This window comes from Thalassophryne amazonica, chromosome 6 (assembly GCF_902500255.1).
Source record: "Thalassophryne amazonica chromosome 6, fThaAma1.1, whole genome shotgun sequence".
Lineage (NCBI taxonomy): Eukaryota > Metazoa > Chordata > Actinopteri > Batrachoidiformes > Batrachoididae > Thalassophryne > Thalassophryne amazonica.
In genome coordinates this window covers 59,331,089-59,352,479 of record NC_047108.1, presented here as the reverse complement: position 1 = coordinate 59,352,479, position 21,391 = coordinate 59,331,089, and the positions used below count along the sequence as shown (strand labels likewise).

The following is a 21,391-nucleotide window of genomic DNA, read 5'->3' as shown; positions in this document are numbered from 1 at the left end:
AGGTTGTTTGCCAAAATCTCACAATACATGACCCCATCCATCCTCCCTTCAATACGGTGCAGTCGTCCTGTCCCCTTTGCAGAAGAGCACCCCCAGAGTATGATGTTTCCACCCCCATGCTTCACGGTTGGGATGGTTTTCTTGGGGTTGTTCTCATTATCTAAACATGGTAAGTGGAGTTGATTCCAAAAAGCTCTATTCTGGTCTCATCTGACCACATCACCTAAACCCATGCCTCCTCTGGATCATCCAGATGGTCACTGGTGAACTTCAAACAGGCCTGGACATGTGCTGGCTTGAGCAGGGGGACCTTGCTGCCCTGCAGGATTTTAAACCATGACAGCATCATGTGTTACTAATGTAATCTTTGTGACTGTGGTCCCAGCTCTCTTCCGTTCATTCCGTTCATTGACCAGGTCCTCCTGTGTAGTTCTGAGCTTTCTCAGAATCATCCTTACCCCACAAAGTAAGATCTTGCATGGAATCACAGACTGTGAGATCTTGCATGGAATCACAGACTGAGGGAGACTGACAGTCATCTTGTGTTTCTTCCACTTTCTAATAAATAATCATAACAGTTGTCTTCTACCAAGCTGCTTGCCTGTAGTCCATCCCAGCCTTGTGCAGGTCTACAGTTTTGTCCCTGGTGCCCTTAGACAGCTCTTTGGTCTTGGCTATGGTGGACAGGTTGGAGTGTGATTGAGTGTGTGAACAGGTGTCTTTTATATAGGTAACAAGTTCAAACAGCTGCCATTAATACAGGTAAAGAGTGCAGAATAAGAGGGCTTCTTAAAGAAAAATTAACAGGTCTGTGTGAGCCAGAATTCTTGCTGGTTGGTCGGTGTTCAAATACTTATTTGCAGCAGTAACATACAAATAAATGGAAAAAAACAAAACAAAAAAAACAAAACAAAAAAACAAAAATAAAAAAATCATACATTGGGATTTCCGGATTTTTTTTTTTTTTAAGACTGTGTCTCTCACAGTGGACATGCACCTAAGATGAAAATTTTAGACCCTTCCATGATTTCTAAGTGGGAGAACTTGCAAAACCGCAGGGTGTTCAAATACTTATTTTCCTCACTGTATATTAAAAGCAAAGTGGCATCTGTGTATGTGAATGCATACACCTTCAAAAAAACATAAAAACAGGGGAGAGCTTACATATTACATAACAGTGAACAATGGATGCTGAAAAATGTCAGTTACCCATTTTATAAACACTAACCTATCTAGAGCCCGTACACCCCACAGACAATGTGCTGCTTTAGATTTGAATTGCTCAAAAATAACTATAGTTCATCAAAACTAATTTTGGATGTTGAAACATTTGAAGAGTAATGAATATAATCCTTAACTGTCACCAAGCTACAGGAAACTGCTAGACTGGTTCTTAACACTATATGGGATCAGGGACTTCCACGCTCTACATACGGGGGGGGGGGGGGGGGGGGGGAGAGAAAAGAAAAACCCACACGTCACTGCTTCTACAAGGCTACTTACTTTTCAGCAGCCCAAAAGTAGGTCAAAGGATCTGAACATAAAATTTAATGAGCACAGTGCACTTGGGACACATGGATAGTACATCATGACTTGATAAGCACCTATTTTCCCCTCACTGAAAACTCATTATCATTTCAGACAAATTGTCTAATTTGAGCTCATTTAATATTTGTCTATGACCATAATGTTTTTGGAGGGGGGAGCACATTATCAAATACTGGTTTAAGATTAAAATACATAAGGACAGATTTATATGGAAGGCCTCAGCAGCAACAACAAAACAGATTGAAGTACGATTAGTACAAATGGTTATGATATGTTATGGTCAAGAGACATTATGTCTGACTGCTTACCAATAGCAGGACACAAAGCTCTGCAGGCAAAATGGTGATTTGTGGCTAAAGTCAAATATTAATGCACTTTTGGCTATGAAGTCAGAATACTTGCATCTCTTCACTCATCCCACTTCACATAATTAGATCGACCAACTGATTTATTCAAATATTAGTGCTTAATTTCATTAACCCCATTTATCTTTGTAACAGTCTTCTTATAAAGGAGGGTTAATATTTCATGATTACACCTTTGATTACTGCATAAAGAAACATTACTTACTGAATCATCAACCAAACACTGCTTAAGCAAGAGGTGTACACAGGGACTGCTTTGCCTCAGATTTTTCAAAAAGTAAAAGCTTGTACTTACGATCAAGTCCATTTATGTACCGCATTCGTATTTCACAGTGTCCCCACACAGCACTGACCACTGGATGCAGTTTCCTACCCTTCAGTCCTCTGAAGGCCACCCCAAGATAATGTCCATCCACTATATAACCCAGAGTGCCCTCATCCATGTCCAAGACTACCAAAAATGAGTCTGGGATAATGAAGGTATCATCAGGCTCAAGGAAGGCTGGGTAAGTTTTTCCTGGGAGGTTCTTTCCATCATGGTAGAGTTTACTCCTGCACAAATCCCAACCCCAGGAGTCAGAGTTGCTCCCTACCAAGGCTGTGTACCCAACAGAATGTAGCGGTGCGTCGATTGTAGCCACACCAACTACAGCATGTGTGCCCCTCTGGCGCATGGCCCAGCTGATTTCCCACACGTGAAGTCCCCGTGTATAGCCAACACGGCCCCGGATGGCATCTGTACTCTGCGCCACAGGATGCCTGTGAAACACCAGCTTGTTATCATCCTTGACAAAGATGTTAAGGGAGCGGTCGTCATTGTTCCATGAGTGCTGGACCTGGACATCAAGGCTGACAGGCGGCATGTCTAGCAGTAGATCCAGTCGAGATGGCTTGGTCTGATTCAAGGCCTGAAGTTCCAGCTTCAGAGGATTGAATGCTGGATCCCGCATGTCAATAGTCTTTATTCCACCTGGGACTTTCTGCCCCATGCTCTGGGTGGTTACAACAGCTCCCTGTTCTTCCTCTCCCCCCTCCTCAAAGACTAATGGGGGGAGCAAGCAGCCTCACACCCTCTCCTCGACTCCAAAGTTTGTGTTGCTGAAACAGCTGCAGGTAAAACAAGACCAGATCAGGGGTTTCAAGCGTACCTGAAAAGATGAGATGAAGCAAAAAAATAAAATAAAAATTAATGTTTATGCCTAATCTAATTGACTCCCTTAATGTCTGGACCATAACACTTTGAATTCCTTTTTGAAGGTTCTGATAGTACATTTTAAAGTAGTACTAGGAAGAAAACATCACTTTAAAAATAATGTCATTCTCTTTGAGGAAATCAGAACAGGAAATCCTGCTGAAATCATTTCATGTTAAATTCATATTTAAGAACAACACTGTTGGAGGAAATGGAAAAAAAGAAGAAAAAAACAAACAAAATATCAGGCTGTAAAACAAGAGGACTTTTACATATCCCATTAGGACAGAAAAGTCAACACTCCATGACCTACAAAATCAGATTTTCATGCATTACATTAGCAGTGGCAAATGTGTCTCAGGTATTCAAACAGACCAGATTTGCATATAATTGTCCTCCTATAAATTCAGTGTAATAAAGAGATCAAGAAAAAAAAAACAAAAACAACAACAAACACACCAAAATGTTTGTGCTTCTCAGCACGAGTTGAATATGCATTTCTTTAATGGGGCAGCATAGTCTCGTTTGAACCCCTGCGTGATATCGCGGGACTTGTCCACTTCCGGGGACAGCCTGCCAGTGCACAACACAAACACAGCATCACTTCATATGGAAAGACTGTGTGCAGGTTTGTTTTCGGCTGAAATCACCAAAGGCTTATTCCATCTGAAATCACAGTTTTGAAAAAACTTGCATGAACTGCTGACTTGGATGTACAGATGGGGAACGGCCAGCCACGTCAGAGTGTACACAGCACAGCGAGCCGCCTTCCAGCTGCTGACCAGAGACTCACTGACAGCTACAAATGACGGTTCAATGCATACGACATGTCACATTAAAAACACAAGAGACCACGGCCAGGACAGTTATATTAATAAGTACTACACCACCTATATACACAATTACATAAAAAAAAAAAAAAATCACATAACAGAAATGGAGTGACAGTGGTGTGTGCGCTGGATGGACGGGGGCGTGGCCGCCGACAGCAGCAGCTGTTGAGATCTCTGGTTCTGGACGTCCCAGCTGGGGAACACATACTGTGTTTTGACCAACATGAACAACTGTGACGCATGTGTGTGCTTGCTGTCCTCATGTGAACATACATAAAAACCTGTATCACTGTTGCGATGGGCTGCAACAAGCGAGCACACGATGCGCACACTGACAGGCTGTCCTAGGTGAGCTTTTGTAAGTTGCAGGTTGAATCCCGCAGATGGCATGTAGTTTTTATTTTTTTTCCCCCACAGCAGCTGCGCGATGTGGTTCCACACTCCAGCTGCTCGCACTCTATTTCATGCGCATGCACAAAACCATTGCAGCGGGCTCATTCACGCAATTTCTCAGATACTCACTTGTTGAAAGCCATCAAAAGCCGCCTGAATTTTACAAATGGTTTTCAACACGGAGGTGTTTTTCCTGTTGCGGCGCAGACGGATTTGCGTCGTTGTCACGGAACCGACTCGGCGAATTTGCCCGCACGTTCTTTCATTACAAAATCTCCTTTAACAGTGGAATGTCCGCATAAACTCCTCATGCCAACTTCTTCAGAAACTTCTCTGTTCTCTGACGACGACCTGGGTGAACAGAGCCTTAAATTAGGATGTTTTCAGCTCGAAACAGCCAGACTGACGCCACCTCCGACCGCGCCAATCCGCTTTGTGAGCTGTCCTTAAAGCGAAAGAAACTCCACAATCTCTCATCAGCCGTTAAACTTTTCACCGAGAACCAGCTGAATTTCTCGAATAGTGTCCACTCGGATATCCCTCACAGGTCCTGAAAATTTTTTGATAAAGCAACGCTCGCCGTCTCCAGCAGCGTCTCAGACAAAGGATTTCAACCGAGGGGGCTGGACCAGTGCTCACTCAAAGCCTGCCCTCACGCATGCGCACGAGGGTTCAAGCCTGTCTGGTGTAATCGCACGTGACTCAAATCCATAGTTTTCTAATAAACCTCGTATGAAGAATTAGGTTTACTGATGTTATTTCTTAGATTATGCATTGCGCATTATTGCTTGTTGTGTTGACAAATTTTAGTGCCTCTGCCTATACCCTTTCGGCCACATAAAGCTGCAAAATTGTGTTTTATTTGTTTTTTTTTGTTGAGTCTGTGTGTGCGTGCGCGCTGATTAATTAATTCATCAGCCATTTTCATGAATTTCGTCTGTCCTGTCCTAAATCAACTTCCATCACATTTTGCACTAATCATTTCTACATTGCTATCAAAACAGTGGTGGCATATTGCTTCCAGGTCAAATTTATCACAAATGACCTTTGGTTGTACCCACGATTCAATGCACATGCTGAAATAGTGACTTAGCTTATTGTGATGTTTAGCCATCTGCAATGAAATCATCCGCCCAACAACCCCAGGATTACCTGAACATTAATTATAAAAAAGGCCAAATGGGTTGTTGCGCTACTCACATCCAACCCATCCAAGTTCAGTGAAAATCAGTTTCGAATCTAGTCTAATCCTGCCAAGAAACAGTGGCAAAAACACAATCAGCCTTGGCAGAGGGAATTATCCTGTGTGTGACTTTTTGTGAGTGCAGGTGCAACTACAGTTGCTCTTTGGGTTTGTCCATTTTGCAACTAACCACAGAGTGCAAGGAGTTATGTGAAAAACTGTGCTGCTAGGAAGGCCCCACTAATTGAATTGTAGACAAGAGGTCATTGAGAAGTGTTTTGGCTCTTGTAATGCAAGTAATCAACCATTTAAATGGGTCATGTCTCTTCAGTCATTGAAAAACAGAAGGGAAGAAAAAGCTAGCAGCGGGTGGTCAGCATCTGAATATAAACAGTCTCTTTTTCAATGCCTGTTCAACACTTGGGGAGACTGAAACATGTTAATCTGTGCACTCTAAGCCAGGGGTTTTCCATTTCTTCTCATGGCAAAAGCCCGCTGTACAATGTCCACAAGTAAATCAAAACTAAGTGGTGAAAGTTGTCCCACATTCACCCTGAGCTTCAAACAACCATGTCCATGCAAATGATGGGTTGTGGAGAGATACATTTGGGCTGGGGTTGTTTGTAGTTCCTGGAAGCCTGGGGACATTTGGAGCTGTTTAAAATGCAAGAGAGAAGATGTCAAGAATAACTGCGCCAAGGAAACACTTGTTTCTATTATTAGGCCCAATATAGCCATGGCCAACCTGAACTTGCGCCTGGTGGCATTTGTTGACCTGCTGAGTACATAATACTCAATGTTTCCCAAACACATTATTCACCATGTAGACTGACCCTGTAATTGTTTTTAAGTGTTCACTGATTGACAAAGTACTGTAAATTTTCATCCACTGCCCCTCGTCAATTTGTATTAAATCATGTGACTAGTTACAAATATCTATAACTAATAAATGCAACACTCAGACCCATCAGACAAACCCACACAGATATTACATTCTAAACCCCCAAACCCCAACTGGCAGGCTGTAGGCCAGCTCTGGCAAGTGAGAGGCATTACGAGTTTTGGAGCTTTCCCGAGCCGTAAGCATCAACAGTTGGTGAAATCGTCAGTCAGCAGAGGGGCTGTGCGTGCACATGAACGCAGCCTGTGAAAACCAGTCTCTTGTGGGCCTGTAGATGCAGCTTTTCTGCAAAAGCTTAATTGATAAATCGGATGTGCAGCCTGTTGAACGATAAAGGCGTTTTTTGAATTAGGGATGGGGCTGATCTGATCCAATATCAGTATTGGGTTCCAATACAAACATAATTCATGGATCAGAAAATTCTAATCCAACCGACATTTCCGATCCAGGAGCCACGATTGTCTGTGTGTGTTTTCTGCTGAGAAGTCTCCAAAAGAAATTCCCTGCTGGCTGCTCTGCTAGCTGGTTGCAAACTGAAGAAGGGATTTCCTGAACGGAAGCCTGTCTCAAAGAAACATGGAGTAATGAGACACGCCTCCTTTCAGAAAATCCATTCCACACTTTGCAGCCAGCCAGCAGGTGAGCATTAAGCAATCCTGTGGCTGACAAACTTTCATCACAAAGGCAATTCCATGTTGTAGAAGATCACAGGCCAACATTTTTTTTTTTTAAGAAAATGGGGAGAATAGTGTTTGAAATTATAAGAGTAAATATTCACTTGTGCAGAAAGAAAGTTCAGTTACAACGATGGGGTGAAGGTTAGCTGTACCATGTCATGTTTTTCTCCCATCAAAATGTGAATGATACGGGCTAATTTTCCATCTATTGCATGAACTGATTTTTCATCCTAAGCATATTATTGTTGTGTATTAATGAGAAGATTGCACACCTCAGTTGAAGTGAGAAATTGGTTGCCAGCACTGCACCTGCTTTTGGCCCAAAAATCATAAAAATACCAACATATTAATCTGTCACATTATAGAATATGGCAATTGCCATTCAAAGTACACTGTTTTATCAGCAGCAATTTGTTTTTGTAACTTGAAATACAGAGTGACATACTGTAACACCAGTCACACAAAATTATGTAATCATTCAGTTTATGCCTTTGATTTGTAACATGGCAAAGAGTAGCAGAATGACAGTTGCTTGCAACTTTATATTCTAGAATAAAAACTTGTTAACCCTGTATAGTTTGAAGACAATCTTGTAATAAAATTTATGAGTTTTCTTAATGGCTGTTATTTTTCTAACGTCAGTCACGCCCATAGTATAGAGTATCACCAACTTACACTAAGCACCAACAAAGTTTCCTTCCCCTACCAAGTAGAGCTGATCCCTATTATGTTTTCCACAAGATAGGAACAGTCAGGGAAAGTATGTTTGAAATTCTGGTCATTTCAAAAGGCATGCTTCCTCTCTTAATGTAATGCCAGTTACTGTGGAATTTTCCACAACATGTCTACTGTATTTTGTATTTTACATCAGAAACACGACGCCAGACAGCAGTGTGCAATGTTTGCAAAGCCATTGTACAGAGAGGCGGAAACTCTATCGCGACCTACAATACAGTGAACTTAACCATTTGAAAAAGCGCCACATTAAAGACAGGGCTGTGAAATGAATAGTGAAATCAGAGGAAAACTGGCAGGGGTGTATCTGATGATACATTTTCAGCATCTCCTGGAAGAAAAAAAAAATCTCCAAATGCATATTTAAACGATCCTAGATTCAACCTTTCATTTGAACTGTCAATGATAACGTTGAACTAACAGAATATGACATGGAAGTAGGACCTGGAATAATTTTCCTTTTAATTGTAAACTAAATGATGCATCAACTCAGAACAATTAAGCTACATGAAATTCATAAAGACTGAAAAACTGTTAAAGTATTTCAAAAACCACAGCTAAAGCTTGTATAATATTTTGAAAATCATGGTAAAATATCAATAACATACCTTATAGTAAAAAAAGTTGTGAACAATTCCTGTACCATCCATTCAAAGCCAGTGTCTTTTTTTCCAATGAACAAAAATCTAGATTAATTTAAAAAAAGTCAAACGTGTCTGAAACCCTGTTTGAACAACACAATGTTTATTTTCCAGGGACAAAAAATCCTTACCATGTTTTCTGATGAAAAGACGCAGTTTCTTTTATCTGTTGGTGTCAGATGAGTTCATGAAGACCTTAAGTTTAACCCAGCGCCGGATTCTTGTCCTTATTAAAAGTTATTAAACACAGTCTCTCGCCATCTTCCCTCTGTCCGACGTGGCTCCGTGACATAGACATGGTGCAAAATTCTTTTTTTAAAAACTTGACAGCTCTAAAAGTATGCAAAGTCCACATACTTTTAGCTTAAGAAGAGCATCTTGGAGCAGGCACACAGCATCACAGTAGCAACCAATCAGTCTTGCTTTACGAAAACTGTCGTAACAGCCACCCTTTGAGCGAGGCATTTCTTTCCGCCGAGTTCCGCGGATCCGAGGACACTAATTTCTATCAATTCTACAGATCAGTGTCCACAGACTTGCACAAAAACTTGCACAATGTCGCAAAAAAGAACACTTTGTGATTGGCATTTTAAAAACTCAGTGACAATCACGATTACAGAGTACAACTAACACCCCCCCCCCCCCCCTTCCCATAATGAAATCTGTGGAATTCCTCGGATCTGCAGAGTTTTCACAGCCCTGTAAAGAGCATGGGGATTTTTAGCCGGGACCAGAAAAACGGACCCGACAGGAAGGGTGTGACGATTTACCCAGGCACACTCCAAATATGAGTAAACTAAGTACTTTTTGGTACTTTCTTGATACATTTTGGAAATGCGTTCTGTCTTTAAAACGATACATGTACTCGGAACGGGTGTGCCATCTGGCGTTCAAGAGATGGTAGTCTGTTAGCCGGCTGCTAACTGCAGAAAAGATCTCCCAAACAGAGGTGTCTCACATACAGCACTCATCTCAGTGAGAGACGCTCCTCCATTCAGAAACCCCCTCCCTTCCTCTGCAACAAAGAGCAGCAAGGCAGCACTTGAGGCTCACAGAGTTTTCTTGTATTGGACAATTGTGATCTATGAATTACATTATCAGAAGTTGACAGATATTTGATCAGACTGTCCCCAAACATAGCTTTAATGTCTGCTCATATAACTGCAAACACATGGGGTGTGTTAACTGTTCATAACTGTGTTTCAGGTGTGCACATCACTCTGATGATAGCTTGTTAACACACTATTAACGGTTTCCCAGCATCACCTCTATGTATCGACAGCAGAACAATGGCTGTAGAAACATGCTTATGCTAGTCAGGATTTTTGTGTGATGCACTGCACATTTCCACAGTCATTTCACTTTTGATACATCTGAACAGAGTGGAAACGGACGTAAGCCACTTTTTTTGTGCGTACGCATACACTGTATGAGGCCAAAGGACTCTTCCTAGAGCTGGCCGTCCATCTAAACTGAGCGATCAGGGGAGAAGGGCCCTAGCCAGAGAAATGACCAACAAACTGATGGTCACTCTATAAGAGCTCCAGCATTCCTCTGTGGAGAGAGGAGAGAACCTTCCAGAAGGACAACCATCTCTGCAGCAATCCAACCTATCAGGCCAGAAGGAAGCCACTCCTTAGTAAAAGGCACATGGCAGCCCACACTGTAGTTTGCCAAAAGGCACCTGAAGGTGCCTCAGACCACGAGAAACAAAATTCTCTGGTCTGAAGAGACAAAGATTGGCGTGAAAGCCAGGCATCATGTTTGGAGGAAACCAGGCACCATCCCTACTAGGGTTGGGAATCAGGAACCGGTTCTTTTCAGGTATTGTTAAGAAATGATTCGATCCACCGACATCAACAGCCTTTTTGCTTAACGATTCCCCTATCAGTCCTTCAGAGTGGCCATTGTTTTGAGGGTGTTTGTCAGGAAAATGATCATTTCTCTACATTGATTACAGACCCTGCAGCAGGTCTGTAATCAACTGTTTCTGTAGCGTGGCTTTGCTTTGAACCTTGAACCAATGAAGCAGTGCTTCGATCTGCTGCTTCATTGGTTCACTGTTTCGCTCCTCTGCTTCTTAATCAATCAATCAATCAAATTTATATAGCGCCAAATCACAACAAATAGTTGCCCCAAGGCGCTTTATATTGTAAGGCAAGGCCATACAATAATTACGTAAAAACCCCAACGGTCAAAACGACCCCCTGTGAGCAAGCACTTGGCAACAGTGGGAAGGAAAAACTCCCTTTTAACAGGAAGAAACCTCCAGCAGAACCAGGCTCAGGGAGGGGCAGTCTTCTGCTGGGACTGGTTGGGGCTGAGGGAGAGAACCAGGAAAAAGACATGCTGTGGAGGGGAGCAGAGATCAATCACTAATGATTAAATGCAGAGTGGTGCATACAGAGCAAAAAGAGAAACAGTGCATCATGGGAACCCCCCAGCAGTCTACGTCTATAGCAGCATAACTAAGGGATGGTTCAGGGTCACCTGATCCAGCCCTAACTATAAGCTTTAGCAAAAAGGAAAGTTTTAAGCCTAATCTTAAAAGTAGAGAGGGTGTCTGTCTCCCTGATCTGAATTGGGAGCTGGTTCCACAGGAGAGGAGCCTGAAAGCTGAAGGCTCTGCCTCCCATTCTGCTCTTACAAACCCTAGGAACTACAAGTAAGCCTGCAGTCTGAGAGCGAAGCGCTCTATTGGGGTGATATGGTACTATGAGGTCCCTAAGATAAGATGGGACCTGATTATTCAAAACCTTATAAGTAAGAAGAAGAATTTTAAATTCTATTCTAGAATTAACAGGAAGCCAATGAAGAGAGGCCAATATGGGTAAGATATGCTCTCTCCTTCTAGTCCCCGTTAGTACTCTAGCTGCAGCATTTTGAATTAACTGAAGGCTTTTCAGGGAACGTTTAGGACAACCTGATAATAATGAATTACAATAGTCCAGCCTAGAGGAAATAAATGCATGAATTAGTTTTTCAGCATCACTCAGGCAAGATCTTAAGCCCTCTCAAAGCCATTAACATGTCAATCGTGAGTCACTTTTGAGCAAATTAAAGCGACTAACTGGGACTCCTGTCCTGTTGCAAGAAAGAAACGAGACTCATCCTCCGTTCCATTGCTCCAAACGCTGCGCCGCTCTCTGCTGAGTCGAGTCTGCTTGAAATTTATAACTTCAAAGCAAATCGCAGTTTAAAATCAAATTACACCTCTTTCCAAATGTTGTAATACAAACAAACTGCAACTGATCAAAATGTTTTTTTTCCCCTCCCAAAATGAGACATCCTGCACTGATGTGCAGCAGCCCAAGACTGTATGGCTGCAGACATGCAGACTACAGCAGCCAGCTGAGCTCAGCTCAGATGTATGGAGAGACTTTCATGCCATTGAAGTCGAAAGGAAACACTTGACAAAAATGACAGATTGTTTATTTCTATTCATGTCCTGAGATCAAGGATCCACCATGTACAGTTTATTATGTCCAGAGTTTAAGGATCCAGTGACCAATTTCATACTTATTTACTTTAAGACACAATAAAATGTTGTTGACAAAGAAAACTGGTAAACCCTACTTTTAGTACACAGAAAATTTACAGGAGGTATCGATAAAGGAATCGGATCGATAGATAAAATCTTATCAATACCATCCCCAATCCCTACAGTGAAGCATGGTGGTGGCATCATGCTGTGGGGATGTTTTTCAGTGGCAGTGAACTGGGAGACTAGTCAGGATTGAGGGAAAGATGAATGCAGCAATGTACAGAGACATCCTAAGGAGAGGTGATGGTCTAGCGGCTAAAGCATTGAGCTCGAGACCAGAGGATCCTCAGTTCAGAGCCCAGCCTGACCAGAAAGGGGGGGGAAACCCCCCCCCCCCCCAAAAAAAACAAATCACTAAGGGCCCTTGGGCAAGGTCCTTAATCCCCTAGTTGCTCTCGGTGTGTAGTGAGTACCTTGTATGGCAGTACCCTCACATCGGGGTGAATGTGAGGCATTAGTGTGCAAAGTGCTTTGAGCGTCTGATGCAGATGGAAAAGCGCTATATAAATGCAGTCCATTTACCCTGGATGAAAACCTGCTCCTGAGCGGTCTTGACCTCAGACTGGGGTGACTGTTCATCTTTCAGCACAGCAATGACCCTAAACACACAGCCAAGATATCAAAGGAGTGGCCAAGCCAGAGGCCAGACCTGAATCTGATTGAACATCTCTGGAGAGATCTGAAAATGGTTGTGCACCGACGCTCCCCATCCAACCTGATGGAGCTCGAGAGGTGCTGCAAAGAGGATTGAGCAAAACTGACCAAATATAGGTGCACCAAGCTTGTGGCATCATATTCAAGAAGACTTGCTGCCAAAGATGCTTCAACAAAGTACTGAGCAAAGGGTGTGAATACGTATGTACATGTGATTTCTTTTTATTTTTAATAAATTTACAAAAAAAAAAACACTTTCATGTCATCATTATGGGGTATTGCAAGTAGAATTTTGAGAGAGAGAAAAAAAAAATTATTTACTCCATTTTGGAATAAGGCTGTAACATAAAATGTGGAAAAAGTGAAGGGCTGGTAATACTATCTGGATGCACTGTATGCCGACAGCCCTGTTTCCACAGAGCGATCTGGATCGGTATGCTACGGGTCCGAACAGTTAAGTCCGGCATTGCTTGCATTTCCACTGCCAGTAGAACCCTTTCGTTTGGCAGACCGAGCATGTAGATGTTGACAAGCTCATCATCGAGTGCACGTACGTTGTCACGCAGCCATGCCCCTTCACACAGAGACCAAACTGAGTAATTTAACATTTTTTATTTTTGTCTTGGTGAATCATGGAATTTATTTTCATCACGTGCACAATGATGAAGAATTGACTGATGCCTGTGGTAAACACTTTCAATTTTTAAAATAAGTACATTTTCTTGTTGTGGCATGAAGTGCCGGTGTTCTCTGGTTCAGGATGAGAAATGCAACGGGAGCAGACTTCTTTTAATACACTATGTTTTTTCAGCCACGACAAGGAACTAAAGTATTTTCAGACATCATTTTCAAAAATCAGGAGGCTTTCTGTGGATGCTTTCGTCAAGCTGTGATGAGTCCGACTTAAATGAACAGGTAAGATTAACACTTTATATTTGCTCAGTGTGTGAATGGTTTTAATATTTGAAACACTCACTGTTCGCATGAGGACTGCAGCTTTCAGTTGTTGAGCCAATAAATTGACTGTATCAATGGACATATTTTGACTTATGAGTAACTTACAAGAAACGTGTGTCAACAATCGCATAACTTAATTCATACAAAACATACCTATAACTTATTAGATGTACACCAGCGTATCCATTGTATTTTTCATATGTTGGCATACGCAGGCTAAATCATCAGGGTGAGACAGTGCCATTAGAAAATGTACTGGCAACGTTTAATTTTTCTCCTTTATGCTGGTTGCTACAGAGTGTTTTCACGTAATGTCATGAACCCGGAAGACAGCCATCTTGGCGATACTTCGCTATCCCTTTTGTTTACTGGCATCTATTCTTAAGCCCCTTTCACACCAGGGCTGCTTCCAGTTGCGTAGTGTGTCTTCATGATGACGCCACGTGGAAGCGGCCTAGTGCTGAGACGATGCAGCTTGACGCTACAACAGCGCGAGGGACGCAGAGGACAAAGCAAAGCAGACGCCAAAAATTAAACATGTTTAATTTTTTTTTTTGCGTCCTCTACTCGATGCAGAAATTAAGTGGTTTTAGCGCAAGTCAGAGCAACAGGACGGTACTCAACGTGACTGGAAGCCACACCCTCACAAGACAACGTTACCCGACGCCAATTTATGATTCCTGCTGTGTTCCATTGTTCCTAAAGTGTAAATCACACAGGACTGTTTTTATACCGTGTACACAATGCAGTGAAAACTACACGCTCAAAAAAAGAGCACAGAAAAAAAACTGCAGAATGCAGCTGCTCGCTCTTCTCTCACAAAAGTGTTCAAATAAAATCCATAAGTCCTGCTCACAGACTGGTTGCCAGACAGGACATGTCCACATCCAGTAAAAAGTCCAGACATCTCCCGTCCACTCACGGACGATTCGTTCATGCGCACACATGTGAACAATTAAAAGAAAGAAAGCAAAAAAATTGTCTGGCTGCAGGCAGTTAGTACCTTGTTTTCCCCTCAAACTCTCTTATCACTGTGCTAAAAAAAGGACATAAGTCCTGCTCACAGACTGATTACCAGAGACAGGACATCTCCACATTTACTCACGGACGGTTTGTTCGCGTGCGCGCATCTCGCGGTCAAAGGAGGAAAGATAAACTATAACAGAACTCAGAGCGCAGACCTGCAGCTCAGCACAAGAACAAATAAACTAGAAGAGAAGTCAGAGTGCACAGTCTGGCTGCAGCCAAACTGTACACTTTGATTCCTCTGTGCAGAGGACCTGCAGGCTGCATTCTCACCTCCTCTCTGCTGCCTGCTGTGCGCACCTGACGCAGATATTCCTGCGTCATCATGATGCCACAGGAAGCAACTCGAAGCAGCCCTGGGGTGAAAGGGGCACCATGACAGCTTCAAATGCTGTCATGGTGAATTACTGTCGCATTGTTGGCTGCCACATTCACTCAGAGAACTGACCTGCATTACTATAGACTGCTGAAGGTGTTAAGGAATCAGGGCAAAGCTTGTGTAAAAACTCTGCCAGAATGTAAAATATGATTTTGCAAAGTATGACCACTTTAATAATTATCTTACTGGATCCAAGACCATTTCATTTTTAAAATTTGTCCATTGAACATTAAAATCTGAACATTTTTAAAGCTGCCGAGCTGTGAGGCTGTTACTTAATCGTTAAAGCCGAACAGAGCGTGAACGTCAGTAAAACCACAAATTCCCACATTTGAGCTTTAACAATTACAGTTACACTCAACAAAAATATAAACGCAACACTTTTGGTTTTGCTCCCATTTTGTATGAGATGAACTCAAAGATCTAAAACTTTTTCCACATACACAATATCACCATTTCCCTCAAATATTGTTCACAAACCAGTCTAAATCTGTGATAGTGAGCACTTCTCCTTTGCTGAGATAATCCATCCCACCTCACAGGTGTGCCATATCAAGATGCTGATTAGACACCATGATTAGTGCACAGGTGTGCCTTAGACTGCCCACAATAAAAGGCCACTCTGAAAGGTGCAGTTTTATCACACAGCACAATGCCACAGATGTCGCAAGATTTGAGGGAACGTGCAATTGGCATGCTGACAGCAGGAATGCCAACCAGAGCTGTTGCTCGTGTATTGAATGTTCATTTCTCTACCATAAGCCGTCTCCAAAGGCGTTTCAGAGAATTTGGCAGTACATCCAACCAGCCTCACAACCGCAGACCACATGTAACCACACCAGCCCAGGACCTCCACATCCAGCATGTTCATCTCCAAGATCGACTGAGACCAGCCACTCGGACAGCTGCTGAAACAATCGGTTTGCATAACCAAAGAATTTCTGCACAAACTGTCAGAAACCATCTCAGGGAAGCTCATCTGCATGCTTGTCGTCCTCATCGGGGTCTCGACCTGGCTCCAATTCGTCGTCGTAACCGACTTGAGTGGGCAAATGCTCACATTTGCTGGCATTTGGCACGTTGGAGAGGTGTTCTCTTCACGGATGATGTGAAGGAGATGTGATGCACTGCATGAGGCAAATGGTGGTCACACCAAATATTGACTGGTACCCCCCCCCAATAAAACAAAACTGCACCTTTCAGAGTGGCCTTTTATTGTGGGCAGTCTAAGGCACACCTGTGCACTAATCATGGTGTCTAATCAGCATCTTGATATGGCACACCTGTGAGGTGGGATGGATTATCTCAGCAAAGGAGAAGTGCTCACTATCACAGATTTAGACTGGTTTGTGAACAATATTTGAGGGAAATGGTGATATTGTGTATGTGGAAAAAGTTTTAGATCTTTGAGTTCATCTCATACAAAATGGGAGCAAAACCAAAAGTGTTGCGTTTATATTTTTGTTGAGTATATTAAAGAAAGGTAACTTTGGTATGTTAAGTATTTAACATGTATTTTATCTATCATGTGTTGCAGAGCAGCAAGAAACATTAACGCGGGAGAAATACAAAGAATCTGTGTGCTGTGGATGTGCTGATAACACTGATACCAGGAAATAGTAAGCCCGTTCGTATTAAAAAGCGTAATTTTTACTATAATATAGGGCTGCTGATTAGTCGACTAGCTGCACGATTAGTCAAATAGTCACAATTATGTTGACTATCAAAAACGTCGGCAACTAAATGGTAATTGGACTGCATTTATATAGCGCTTTTCCATCTGCATCAGACATTCAAAGTGTCACCGATGTGAGGGTGCTGCCATACAAGGTACTCAATACACACCAGGAGCAACTAGGGAATTAAGGACCTTGATCAAGGGCCCTTAGTGATTTTCCGGTCAGGCAGAGATTTGAACTCAGGATCCTCTGTTCTCAAGCCCAACGCTTTAACCACTAGACCATCACCTCCCCTAACTAATTTAATAATCTGCGTCATCTTTATTTTTTAAGTTTTGTTTCTCTCTCAAAGCTGCCACTGTACCTTCCAATACCTTTCTGTCCTTGATGCACATGCGCAGTAGTGGTAATCCAGGTCAGCCATGATGTCACCAGAAACATTATGACCCAAAAATATCGTGCCAAGCAAGCAACGGAGCTCAAAAGTTTGAGAGCATTTTGACCAAATTAAAGAGAAAAATGTGCAATGCAAAATCTGCAAGGCAGAACTTGCCTTCCATGGCAGTACAATGGCGATGCAGGAGCATCTGAGAAGGAAACACCCTGAGGCTGATTGTGATGAAGAGGGACAGTTGTCTCACAGGGCTGTACGCTTAGCTTTTTCACTAGGAGCACAGGTGCTCCTAAATGAAAAAATTTAGGAGCACAGATAAAAATTTAGGAGCACTGTGAAATTTCTTGATACAATTTTATTATTAACGCAAAGACACATACTGTACAGAGAGTACCTTTTCCACACACACATGCACATTTTATATGATTCTATTGTTGTGTTTATTAGTTTTTTACTTCCTTTTCTATCGTTATTTACATCATTGCATTTGTCCATTTCATTACTTTTTGCTGTGTATTTCTTGTATTTTAAACCCTCACACACACACAACATCCCGGTCCCACTTTTTATACTCAGGTCGCCTGCTACGCTTAGCTACATTCAACCAACAGTCCACAGCAGTATTCCTCTGCAGTATTTGCAAAACATCATGCTATCCTCATGCACTTGCCACGGAAAGATCTTAACCCAGTCTGATCTGAATTTATGAACTTTGCTAGTAGTTCTAGACCTACTGCCAGTTTCACTGCCTGTTGCCATCTCCTCCTGATCCTCCTCACCATTTTCCTCATCTCCCCAGGTTCCCTCCCCTGGTTCCTTGGGTTTCCTTTGAAAGTACGACAAAATCATTTTCTAGTCTCCTCACACACCTTTCGTTGTAAATGTAGCTGCTATGCTAGTGCTCGCTTATCTGACTGCACGAGCTAGTCGCAAGCCAAGACTCAGACCGTAGCGAATCAGTGCAGCTTGTGCGTTGAGACGTCACCGCGTCATCACAAGAGGTCTACATTTCCCTGCTCGGTCACATTTTACAAGGGAAGGATAAAAAAGGAAATAAGTTGTAGACTCTTGTCGATTTGTACAGATGTGGGAATGATTTTCCCTATAGGATATACAGTGGTCCCTCATTTATCGCGGGAGTTACGTTCTAAAAATAGCCTGCGATAGGCGAAATCCGCGAAGTGGCCAGCGTTATTTTTTTACAATTATTATAGATGTTTTAAAGCTGTAAAACCCCTCACTACACACTTTATACACTTTTCTCAATCAGGCATGAACATTTTCTCACTTTTCTCTCGTGTGTAAACACTCTCAAAGTTCAAACCTGAGTAGAAAAATAAGACCAATCTGTTTTCAGGCCCAAACATTTGTTTGAGAAATAAAAATAGAACGTTTTCCTATAAATAATTATGATGGCTTTTAGAACTAACGAATTTAATTTTAACGATCAACGTACGAGGTTGGACACATAAGAAATTATTAATAGTGACTGACCAGTATTTCACAGTTCCTCTGATCGCGCCTCTTCATCCTGGCGCCGCTGCGCTGTCACGTCTTTTTCCACTGACTCGCACCTCGCTGCAGGTGTCTTTTTCCGAGTGTAGAACACAGTTATGGGTAGTTGTTGGCGCTCTTTTTTCTTCTGGGCGAGAAGATTCTTATAAACAGACATGCAAAACACAATGTGCATGCTCTCCCTTCGCGGTGTCGTGACCGGCTGCTTGATGAGGCCACGGAACACAATGCACAGTAAAAAAAAAAAAACAGCATGCAAAATTGGACTAAAAAAAATTTGCGAAACAGCGAGGCCGCGAAAGGTGAACCGCGTTATAGCGAGGGACCACTGTATTTACTTTAGGAGCAAAATGCGAATAAAGGGCTGAAATACATTCTCGCACACATGCGCCCGTTTTATTTTTTTTTTCCTCGCACAATCAAATTTTAGGCGCAATATGCGAGCAAAACGCTCGCACTGTACAGCCCTGTCTCAGTAAGGTAACTGGCTAGTTAGCGCCTAACATTAACGCCTGTAGTGAGTTAGTTACTTATATTGATAGCTGTAAATGTTAACATTAACGTTGATGATTTCATTAGCTTCAGCACGTTATGTGTTTGCTGTAACATTACCACAGTGATGTCATATTTGACTAAGAAATGTGATAATGCTAATGTTTTATAATACTAGGTTACAGTGTTAAAAATGTTCTGCAATGGACAGCTTTGTTACCAAGCCAACAACATGCACACCTCGGCAAGCAAATATCTAAAATTTCCCAATACGACCTCTCCCATTTGCCTTGTCTTCCCTTTACCACTGGGAACCGAAAAAAACTCCACTTTTCAAGACTGTTTTGGTGATTGCAGCCGAAAGCAAAACAGGACACCATTTTTCCGTGTGAAGTAATGCTGTGTTTATGTTGCGCAACAACAGGCTGTCCCCGGAAATGGTCAAATCCCGGAATCACACAGGGGTTCAAACGAGACTGCACTGCTCTATTTCACGGCCATGTCGCAGTGCAATCCTGCTTCACTGCTGAGTCCATCTCTGTATCTCATGGTTGAATCACGAAATTTTACAATGTTTTTGTGAACTTCTGTCATCGGAGAGAGTAGAACATGTGCTTCTACCGTCTACTGTTTACTTGCCAATGCCACCAAGATGGCCAAAACGGCTGGTCATGCCTATAATTCTGACACTGGTGAAAACACTTGTGTGCAATGCACTGTGGTTAGCAAGTCCAATTTTTTCCATCCTTTGATCGTCGTACAAACTCCACAGTAATTATTTTTGATTTTCTAAAGGGGAGACAATGAGTGAAATTAAGTGTTCATACTCATTTTGAATAAAACGGTTTAATTATCCACACAATGTGTTTTTATTACTAGCATTCTGCTAGAGCAGAGTGCAACGAGGGTCAGGCCAGAGAATTTGACGGGTCTCAGAATTTAACGCAACACTGCGTTTGCTACACGCGCGACCTCACAACAAGAGCGCGAGACTCGAGGGGCAAAACGAAGACAGTTTCTTTTTGATGAACTGAAGCGCGACCGAAGCGTTCGTCACACAAAACCCGTATTACCATAAACAGCCTATCCCTTTCTTTATAAAGGAAGAAGCTGAAGGCCAAATCTTTCCAGGCCTTGCTTTTGCTACAAAGTAAAGTGAACGTAGTGTAAAGAGGAACACAGAAACCGAAACAAACGCTTCGGGTGCCAACAGAAAACAGGAAGAAGGCTGTGGAAAGCAAATATCAAACACACCTTTTTTAAGTTGTTCGGCAGAAAAAAGGCAGCGTGGATGAGTCACAGCGAAGCTCATTCACCTACTCCATCGTAGTTTTCTGTTTCGCTGTCGTATTAGTCAATAAAATTTCGATGTGGACATGAATAAGGTGAAATGATGGCTGCTGTCGAACATCTCTCGGGTCACGTGATAAAACGCTCCCAGCTGCTATACTGGATTAACCCCGCCCCCTAACGGGCTGCACCCACAGCGAAGCCCGTTTCACGTTGGGGGTGGCTTTCGTTCCCTTTTTGTTTGTGTCTTTTTTTTTTTACTCAAGGTGCACACCTCCCGGTTCCAACTGAACACAGATTGCGTGTCTCATTTTTGTTGTCACTTCACTGTCTCTCATATAAAGGTGGAAAAGACCCCACCACCATAAAAAAGAAAGAAAGAAAAATGTGCATACAAAAATTGACCATATTCTTGTTGAGCAAGATATCCAACGGTGGAGCATTTTAGAGCACTGGAGCAAGATGACTCAGCAGTATTCTGTTTACACACACACACACACACACACACACACACACACACACACACACACACACACACACACACACACATATATATATATATATATATATATATATATATATATATATATAATTTCTGATCCTGAGAGGGCTCTTTGATATCCATATCCTCCTGTCTACCAGGACACACCACACCCACACACACACACACACACACACATATATATATATATATATATATATATATATATATATATATATATATATATATATATATACGTATATATATTTATATATATATACGTATATATATATTTCCACCAGTTCCTCCTCTGTGAACTCAGCAAACCTCACTGGCAGATGATTTTCTGCTGTTGTTGACATGTTTGTTGCCATTTTTTTTAACCAGTATCTGTCAGCAAGTTCCTGACCTCCGCTATGTCATTAGTGATGTCATCTCATGAATAATTGTATGCCATGCTCTGATTGGCTAGCTGTTGGCAGTAAGCTCTAACGCTATTGGTCAGTGGGAAC

At 42.2% G+C, this 21,391-nt stretch overlaps 1 protein-coding gene across 2 annotated transcripts in view; it reads right to left on the bottom strand.

Annotated features, from left to right (window-relative positions):
* spsb1 (splA/ryanodine receptor domain and SOCS box containing 1) overlaps positions 1–20,540 on the bottom strand; it is a 29,890-nt gene extending 9,350 nt beyond the window's left edge. For both annotated transcript variants that reach the window (XR_004561254.1, XM_034172215.1), the window contains exons 1-2: positions 20,363–20,540; positions 2,209–3,061 (exon numbers count right to left, since the gene is read on the bottom strand). Coding sequence is in view for 1 of the 2 variants with exons in the window: in XM_034172215.1 (XP_034028106.1) it covers positions 2,209–2,902 (694 nt within the window). In the remaining variant the exon portion in view is untranslated. The remainder of the gene's footprint in view (positions 1–2,208; positions 3,062–20,362) is intronic.
* Between the last annotated feature and the right edge of the window lie 851 nt (positions 20,541–21,391).